Below are 9,888 nucleotides of genomic sequence, written 5' to 3' on the forward strand. Positions count from 1 at the left end.
AGGTCTGCAACGATTTATCGAACTACTCCTACTGTGGTGGGGTAATGTAAGTGTGAGTAAAATTTCCGCCTTCGAACAGTTTAAACTAAAATTTATGCCACACTTGCCATTTTGTGAGGTATAAGAGTAGCATCTTTGAAAGGCATAAAACTAGCGACTACAGCGGAATCGACAGGAGCCACCATGACAGCTATTCCCTCTGCTATAGTACTGTATTTGAAGTTTGCGTTTTATATGGTACAGTCTTCAACTGGTCGCTGGCCTATAAAATACAGAAGTTGCTGTGTTGGAAAGAGCAAGAGGCACAGTCCTTCCAGAGATACGTGCATTAGCAATGGAGAATGGAAGGGGCTGGTGAAAGGGATGAGATTGGACGCGAAGCTCACCATGGAGGTGCAGTGCAGAGTGGTGGCGAGCACAAGGACAGCACTACTGGTGACGAAAAAGATGAGGAATTCCAGGTGCAGGTATACTACTACATTTTTGTGCATTTCTAAGGTTGAATTAAGTTGTGTACTTGTTTCTGTTCAGTGTGAACTTTTTTGCTGCATGGTAGCAGCCAAGATGGAGGAAGTTCTTGGCTCATGTTGGGCCTGGGGCTCTTGTGGCCATTGGCTTCTTGGATCCTAGCAACTGTAAGCTCCTTTATTTTTGCTCAGAGCTGCATACCGTTTAGATACACTCTTTAACAAAAAGGAGACCAACTTTCAAGGTGGTAAAGCTTGTTTCTGATGTATGATTTGACAGTGGAAACTGACATGCAAGCTGGAGCTGACTTCAAGTATGAGGTAGTTTAGTTGCTGCCTTCTTGCCTCTGATGGGCACTACTGCACTAAAGGAGTTTTTTTGGGGGGTATCCAGAAAGGAAACATATATTTTGCAGCAGATTAGCTTTGCAGCTTTAGTTAAGTTTTAAGGAAGTGATAAGAATGCTCTTAAATTTTGCATCATGCGCCTTTTCTAAAAGACAATTCGTACAAATTTGGATGAGAGTACCACTTATGGCAGTTCGCTTAGTGATTGTAACCTGAGCCAGGGTCCGGTTTTTCAAATCCTTGGTGAACAAACTCGATTATAAACCCTGTTTTCAATGCTAAATTGCTTATTGCATATGTAGATCACAACATTTCAAACACTTTTCCCCAGACTATCAATTGGTCAACATAGAACGACATGATATCTTATTTTGTAGAAGTACATTTACGTATAGGGCCGGTTTTATGCTACTCCGTCCGATCCATATTACTTGTCTTTTTGTCGGGATACGGATGTACATCCATATCTAGACAAATCTAAGACAAGTAATATGGATCGGAGGGAGTATAATATTACTGATACAAGAAACCTAGAGAAGTGATCAAGAGAAATAATTATTTATACCAATATAGAGTGAAAAGGTCTGTAAGAAAATGAAAGAAGAATGCACTCTACCGGTCATTTCTGTTTCTCTCCTTTTGTTCTACGTATTCAGCATTCTTTCTTTACCAATCTGATTTTATTTTAAAATTTACCATGATCAGCTTCTGTGGGTCATCTTAGTTGGGATGATCTTTGCGCTCTTTATACAAACAGTATCCGCCAACCTTGGAGTGAAAACCAGTACCTTTCGCTCAACTATCTGTCATGGTTTCTGCATATCAAATCTGCACTTATCGCTCAATCCTGTACAGGGAGGCATCTTGCTGAACTCTGCAGGGAAGAGTATCCCCACTTCGTCAATATTTGCTTATGGATCATTGCAGAGCTTGCAGTAATTTCTGATGACTTTTTCGGTAATTTCTGATGATATCCCTGAAGGTTGATCAGTACACCTTATTCGTTACTTCCATTTTATATTTCTTTTCTTTGTTGACTTTTACGTTTGACTAACATATTCTGTATCTACTGCAGTGTTGGGTACCGCCTTTGCATTCAACATATTGTTCAAAATTCCTGTGTGGGCTGGAGTTATCCTCACGGTGTTCAGCACCCTCTTGCTTCTTGGGGTGAGAGATTTGGTGTACGCAAACACAAACCCCTCCTTAGAATTTTTCAGCTATGTATATGTTACATGATTGTTTAGGCAGATATAGGCTACTGATGATTTAACCTTACCATGTATCTTCATGTGTATCACCAGGCCCGGAAACTGGAGTTCATCATAGCAGCGTTCATGTTCACCATGGCAGGCTGCTTCTTCGGAGAATTGAGCTACCTTAGTCCATCTGCTAGAGATGTGACCAAGGGCATGTTTGTCCCCTCTCTGCGAGGGAAAGGTGCTACTGCCAATGCGATCGCGCTCTTTGGCGCTATCATCACACCGTAAGCAACTTATTTAGTCATCAGGGTTTGTTCACTGTTCACACCATCCCTGTTGTTCACTATGGTTATTGTGCGTCGATCCATATGGATGCAAAGTTCATAGCGAGCCTTTCTGTGACATTCATGCAGGTACAACTTGTTCTTGCACTCTGCCCTGGTCCTCTCACGGAAGACCCCACGGTCAGACAAAAGCATCAGAGTAGGTTGCACATAGGATAGGAAAGAGCGCTCTAAGGACTAGATGCAGTTCGTTGCTGAGTGGCAAATAGCTCGCTGACGTCACTGTTATATGTTTTGGACAGGCGGCCTGCAGATACTTCCTTATAGAGTGCAGCCTTGCTTTCGTCGTGGCGTTCCTCATCAACGTCGCGGTGGTTATCGTTGCTGGATCCATTTGTAGCGCTAATAATCTCTCTCCGGCCGATGCCGGCGCTTGTGGCGATCTTACTCTCCAATCTGCACCTCTGCTGCTCAGAGTATGCCATGCTTGAGCTGATGGAATGATCGTTCCAGTTTCAAAAGCGTTTGAAGTGCCTTATGTTGTGTAATGCGAAAGGAATAACCGTCAGACATCTGATGTTAGAGTTCTGCGTTAAATCCTTGTTTAATTATCATCTTTGTTCCTTTCAGAATGTTTTGGGGAGATCAAGCTCTGTTGTGTATGCGGTTGCGCTGCTAGCTTCTGGGCAAAGCACCGAAATTAGTTGCACATTCGCTGGGCAGGTCATCATGCAGGTAATCATTCCTACTCCAGGTGTTATCCAGTTTATTTATGCAAACTATTCAGAGGCATTCTTAAGCATTATCTATGCCAGTGAGTATAGACATCTTCCCTTCCAATTATGGGCTATGTTACAGGGGTTTCTGGACATCAAGATGAAGAACTGGGTTAGGAACCTCATCACCAGGGTCATCGCCATTGCTCCAAGCCTTATAGTCTCCATTGTGAGCGGTCCGTCAGGCGCTGGCAAGCTAATCATCCTTTCCTCGGTACTCCTCCATGACCTTGTCATGGCTGGCAGGCGGGCCCTCATCAAGACACAAGCACTGACCAGTGGGGTCACCGTAGCAGAGAAGCAGAGTGGTGCATCAGTCGTGTAAACGTTACAGATGGACCGGTGTGGTTGGTGAGGCTGTTAAGTAGCCAGTCTGGTAGCGATCCAGAGGCATCAAGAATTATTGTAATCGAATAGACTAAGGAGAGAAGCTGTCCTTCTCCTTCCCGGCATCCTTCCTCTCTAAGAAATCCCCACCTACCTCCTTCCTCTCTCGATCTAGATCAGGCCCCTAACAGTTGGTATCAGAGGTCCAGTGATCCGGTGACTTGGAGACGGCATACCCCCGACCACGCTACACCAACAAGCAGGCCTTGAAGACAGCGGCCATGGAAGAGCAGCTCGCAGCGCTCATCCAGTCGGTCAAGGAAGGCCGGGCGGCTAACGACGCTCGACTTGAAGCGATCCAGACCTCCCTCGAGCTATGACGCTCGGCGGTGACGAACCTGCAGAACCAGCTCGACGAGCTCCGCACCCAGGTGGGGCGCATCGCCCTCCACCCTGCGCTAGCAGATCCTCGAGCGCGGAAGCGGATTCCGCACGAGAAGATGTGGGTCTTCGGCAAGCGGCGCGTACTGGGGAGGAGCCCCCAGTGGCCGATCTGGGGCACCACGGGCCAAGTGGCCACGGCGTCATCAACAACTCTAGGGGCATGGTACACGGGGTGGTCATCACCCTGGCACCGCCTCCGGCCAAGGGTGCATTCTATCCTCCTATCGTCAATTCCAGTTCCCACAGCCTAGAGTTGAGTTGTGTTCCAGAGGACTAGTACCACCACTCGCACCAGTCTCGTTGGGCTCTTCCGAAGTTGGATTTTCCACAATTCGATGGGGAAAATCCACAATTCTGGAAATCCAAGTGTGAGAAATACTTCGATGTGTACGACATCCCAAAGAGATGTGGGTTCGGGTCTCTACACTGCACTTTACAGGCAACACAGCGCGTTGGCTGCAATTGCACGAGCTAGGCACGAAAGCATTCACTTGGGAAGAGCTTTGCACTGCTTTGTGCGGCAAATTCGAACGCGACCAGTACCAGGCGCAGCTCTGTCAATTTGCAGCACTTGGTCAGACAGGGACAGTGTCAGAATACATGACACGCTTTGAGGAATTGATGCATCAGATATTAGCTCACAACTCGGGGTTTGATCCTGTGTATTTCACCACCAAATTCGTAGATGGGCTGCATGCGGAAATTAGAGCGGGTGTTGCATTACATCGACCTCAAGAATTGGATACTGCCTTTTCCTTGTCTCTGTTACGGGAGGAGATATTGGACGCGATGCCTCGAAGGGAATTCTGGCGTCCAGAACCTGTGCGTGTTCAGCGGCGACCCCTGCTAGCACTGGCAGCGCCTCTACCGCGTGCAGTGCCGCCTCCTCCACCAGCCGTCGCACGGTCGATTCTGGCAGCTCCCATAGCCTCATCAGCGAGTCAGTAGCAGAGCGATTTGCCAATCGCATTTGCTAGTTGAAGCCGGTGACGGTCAGAGTGGCATATGGTGGCAAACTCACTTGCTCCAGATATATTCCAGAATCTCAGTGGCAGGCACAGCTGCACAAGTTTACTATTGATCTGCGGGTGCTTCCTTTGGGCTGCTATGACATGGTCATTGGCATGGACTGGTTGGAAAGTTGTGGACCAATGCTGATTGATTGGACTGAGAAAACATTGCAATTCCACCATCAAGGGAAACTGGTACAGATGCAAGGGTTACGTCAAGAAGTTAAACAACCAGCACAAATCTCAGTTGAGCAATTAGAGCAAATGGAACAAGCGAACGCAATTGCGGGTTTGGTGATGCTCTGTCTGTCAGACCAACCAGAACAACAGGAACCTCTCCCAGCTGCTATCCAACGCGTCTTGGACCAGTTTCAAGTGGTGTTTGATGAACCGTCAGGACTGCCCCAACGGAAACCATGGGATCACGCCATTCCTTTGGTGGCAGGCGCGAAACCAGTGAATCTTAGGCCATATTGCTACACCCCGGAGCAGAAAAATGAGATTGAAGCACAAGTGAAAGAGATGTTGCGGCTGGGGCTTATCACACCTAGTGTTAGCCCGTTCTCTTCTCTGGTACTCTTGGTGAAAAAGAAGGATCACACTTGGAGATTTTGCGTGGACTTCCGGCATCTTAATGCAATAACCATCAAGTCGCGCTATCCAATGCTAGTGATCGACGAGCTCTTGGTTGAGTTGGCAGGTTCCACATGGTTCTCGAAGTTGGACCTCCGAGCAGGCTACCACCAGATCAGATTGTTGTCGGAGGACGAGCACAAAACGGCTTTCAAGACCCACCATGGCCACTTCCAGTTTCGGGTGCTGCCATACGGCGTGACGGGCGGACCTCCAACTTTCCAGGGTACCATGAACATAGTGCTGTCACCCTTGCTGTGAGAAGGAGTCCTCGTGTTCATGGACGACATTCTAGTCCATTCTAGAACCTTGGAGAAACATGTGAGTCTATTGACGCAAGTGCTGCAACTGTTGCAGCAGAATGGGTTCTACGCCAAACGATCAAAGTGCGCTTTTACTCAGAGAAAAATTAGCTACTTGGTACATGTGATAAGTAAGCAGGGGGTGTCAACGGATGACATTAAGGTGAGCACCATGAGGGATTGGCCAGTACCTGATACAGTGAAGAAACTACGTGGGTTTCTCGGGTTGGCAGGATATTACCGTAAGTTCGTCAGAAAATTTGGCATACTTAGTAAGCCCCTAACAGATCTACTGCGCAAAGGTGTGGTGTTTGTCTGGACACCCACAACTGATTCTTCCTTCTGTGCTATCAAGAAAGCTCTGATTAAGGCTCCGGTGCTGGCACTGCCAGATTTCTCAAAGACATTCGTGGTGGAAACTGACGCCAGCGCAACAGGGGTCGCTGCAGTGTTGATGCAGGATTACCACCTAGTAGCTTACCTCAGTCGAGCATTGGATCCTCGCAACCTGGGGCTGTCCGCATACGAGAAAGAGTGTTTGGCCTTGCTCCTGGCCATCGACCACTGGCGCCCATACTTGCAGCACGCGGAGTTCATGGTGCGCACGGACCAAAAAAGTCTCATGCACCTGACTAACCAGCGCTTGAACACTCCCATCCAACAGCGAGCATTTACAAAGTTGCTCGGGCTGCAGTACGTGATCCAATACAAGGCAAGGATCTCAAACAGAGCAGCTGACGCCTTGTCCAGAAAAGAACACAGACGGGACGCAGAGCTAGCAGCCTTGTCAATATGGAAACATGTATGGTTGAAAGCAGTACGGGCAGGGTACCAGGAGGATGCTGCTACAAAAGAATTGCTAGCGCGCGTAGCGCTGAACCCAAGTGCCGAACCAGATTACCAGCTTCAAGGGGGGTGCTGAGATTCAAAGGGCGTGTTTGGCTGGGACCGGACACTGATACTCAACAACATGTCGTCAGGTCATTGCATGACAGCGCTATGGGCGGGCACTCAGGGTTTCACGCCAGATAAAACCGCATCAAACGCATGTTTGCTTGGAAGGGAATGAAACAGCAAGTGAAAGAGTTCGTCAAGCAGTGCCTGACCTGTCAGCAAGCCAAGACTGAGAGAGTCTCGCCGGCCGTGTTGCTTCAGCCACTCCTATCCCAAAACGGCCATGGGCAGTGATATCCCTCGACTTCATCGAAGGCTTGCCCAAATCCGGTGGCTATAACGCTATCCTGGTAGTGGTTGACAAAATCTCCAAGTACACACATTTTGTGCCATTGCGACACCCATTCACGCCCCTTGACATCGCCAAGACCTTCATGCATGAGATTTACCGACTCCACGGGATGCCATTGGGGATTATATCGAACAGGGACCGCATCTTCACCAGTCAGGTATGGCAAGAGTTGTTTCGCCTGTGCAGAACAGAGCTGAGGATGAGTTCTTCGTACCATCCGTAGACGGACGGGCAAACCGAGCGTGTTAACCAGTGCCCGGAAATGTACTTGCGTTGTTCAGTGCATTCCTGCCCTGGTAACTGGTCAAAGTGGCTCTTGTTGGTGGAATATTGGTACAACACCAGCTTCCACCCCGCGCTCGGGCGCACTCCATTCAAAGTGATCTACGGGCAACTACCACGGGAGTTCGGCATCGATCAAGTGGACAGCAACACTGTGTCGGACCTGGCAGCATGGTTGCAAGAGCGCGAAATCCTGCTGGACCACCTGCAACAACAGCTGAAGAAAGCTCGGGATCGAATGAAGAAACAGGCAGACCGCCACCGTACCGATCGGTCATTTGAGGTCGGTATCGCGGTGTTGCTAAAGCTACAACCCTTCATTCAAACTTCCGTGGTGAGGCGGCCGTTCTAGAAGCTGGCCTTCCGTTACTACGGTCCGTACAACATTCAAGCTAAAGTGGGTGCAGTGGCGTATCGACTTGACCTGCCAGATACCAGCAAGATTCACCCAATGGTGCATGTATCTTTGCTGAAGAAAGCGGTGGGAGCGACCGTTCCAGTCAGTGCAGAATTACCTCCACCTGACTCCGTTTTGCAGGCACCTCACTCTCCCAGCCAAGTGTTGGATTGCAAGATGGTTCGTTCTCAAGGAGAGATGCAGCTACGCGCCCTGGTGCAGTGGAGCGAACTACCGGTTGACTTGGCTACTTGGGAAGATCCAGAGAAGTTCTAGGAGAGGTTTCCATCGACACCGCCTTGGGGTCAAGGCGGTTCTCAAGGAGGGGAGAATGTCACGGCTGGCAGGCGGGCCCTCATCAAGACACAAGCACTGACCAGTGGGGTCACCGTAGCAGAGAAGCAGAGTGGTGCATCAGTCGTGTAAACATTACAGCTGGAACGGTGTGGTTGGTGAGGCTGTTAAGTGTCCAGTCGGGTAGCGATCCAGAGGCATCGAGAATTATTGTAATCGAATAGACTAAGGAGAGAAGCTTTCCTTCTCCTTCCTGGCATCCTTCCTCTCTAAGAAATCCCCACCTACCTCCTTCCCCTCTCGATCTAGATCAGGCCCCTACAGACCTCTTCCAGTTCCACCATAGTTAAAAAAAATGGTCATTGCAATGGCTGATTAGTTAATCTGCAGTTACTACCCAAAGAAATAATAATCTCCAGGCTGATTGATGAGCTCGTGGTTCCTGATTTTTTTCTTCTTTGATGTAGATGGTTCTTTCTTTTGAGATGTCGTTCGCTCCCATCCCTCTCCTCAAGTTTTGCAACAGCAGGAAGAAAGTAGGACCCCTCAAGGAGTCCATCTATGTAAGCCTCCAAACAATTTCAACACAAGAAACACAAAATTGCACAATCGACATTCACAAAAGTAACCGTTTATAACACAAAATTACACATAGAAAAAATTGTATGTCACATATTGCAACTTTAGAGATCAGAATTGCGAACACGCATATGATGATCAATGCATGGGTGCAGACGGTGATCATCGCGTGGGCCCTTAGTGTGGCACTCATCATCGTCAACACCTACTTCCTGGTATGGACCTACATAGACTGGCTGGCACATAACCACCTCCCAAGGTACACCAACGCGCCGGTCTTTGTGGTCGTCTTTGCGCTCATGGCTGCCTACCTCGTCGCCGTTGTGTACCTGATGTTTAGGAAAGACATGGTGGTGACGTATGTACCAGTGGCAGAGAGGGTGCAGGGCCAGGCGGAGGCTGGTAGGGCACCGGTGTTGGCGTCCGGTGCAGACGGAGACCAGCCGATGCCGTATAGGAAAGACCTAGCCGATGCCTCAACCACTGGCGGAGCTATGTGCAACCCTACAGGTGCCATGCCTCCCCATCCTTTCCAAATTTACTGAAGAGTTTTTGTAGAGAGAGATTCAGATTGGAAAAATAGAGATGTTTTCCACTATCTTTTCTCTTTGCCCCCCCCCCAATCTTCCTGGTCAAGCTCCGCCATTGGCCTCAATGTAGCTAGTATACCATGATGGATGACAATGTGCTCAATGGTGTCCTTTGCTTATGTGCTATGGTTATACTTCCCTCAAGCATTTTGTGCATCCTATACATGTTCAGTGCATACAAGTGTAATTACTATTGTGGTTGGTTGCATTTGTTGAAACATCCAGATGTGTGGTGGCCTGTATTTGTGAAGACATGCTAAAGTGAGAGTTTTTTTGGTAGGCTATATGTGTTAAATTATTTGTGAAAATGAATATTGTACACAATCTAGCAAGATTTTAGTATAAAATAATTATGTGTTGTAAATATTTTAAACATCTGAACATGGAAATATACTACGCCAAATGAGAAATGCTAGCACCAATTTTTCCCATGATGCCGCAGTTGCCTGCTTCGGGAGTCGGACCTAGGGTTTCCACCCGGCTTCAAGGTGGAATGAAAACCTCAATGGCACTTCCAAGGATATTGCCCACAATTTTCATCGTCACCGGAGACATCTATGGCCGTAGGTTTAAGCTAATCCACAATATGGGTATGTCGTCCTCCCCTACCATCAACTCTCTGCCATGACAACCATGAAGAATGGAAGCACCAGCGAGGGCCTTCCAACAAAAGGCAAGCGCCGACACTTCAACCACCACTTGGAGCC

The 9,888-nt window shown here is 48.3% G+C and overlaps 1 protein-coding gene across 1 annotated transcript; it reads left to right on the forward strand.

Annotated features, from left to right (window-relative positions):
* The first annotated feature begins 341 nt into the window (after positions 1 to 341).
* On the forward strand, positions 342 to 9,136 carry LOC123129434 (metal transporter NRAT1). The gene is made up of 13 exons (XM_044549601.1): positions 342 to 467; positions 560 to 635; positions 748 to 788; positions 1,521 to 1,599; positions 1,671 to 1,772; positions 1,891 to 1,997; positions 2,120 to 2,301; positions 2,431 to 2,500; positions 2,604 to 2,777; positions 2,932 to 3,036; positions 3,160 to 3,291; positions 8,480 to 8,575; positions 8,747 to 9,136. The coding sequence occupies exons 1-13, from the start codon at positions 342 to 344 to the stop codon at positions 9,134 to 9,136; spliced, it is 1,680 nt and encodes a 559-aa protein (XP_044405536.1).
* Positions 9,137 to 9,888: the final 752 nt, after the last annotated feature.

Source organism: Triticum aestivum, chromosome 6A, assembly GCF_018294505.1.
Source record: "Triticum aestivum cultivar Chinese Spring chromosome 6A, IWGSC CS RefSeq v2.1, whole genome shotgun sequence".
Classification (NCBI taxonomy): domain Eukaryota; kingdom Viridiplantae; phylum Streptophyta; class Magnoliopsida; order Poales; family Poaceae; genus Triticum; species Triticum aestivum.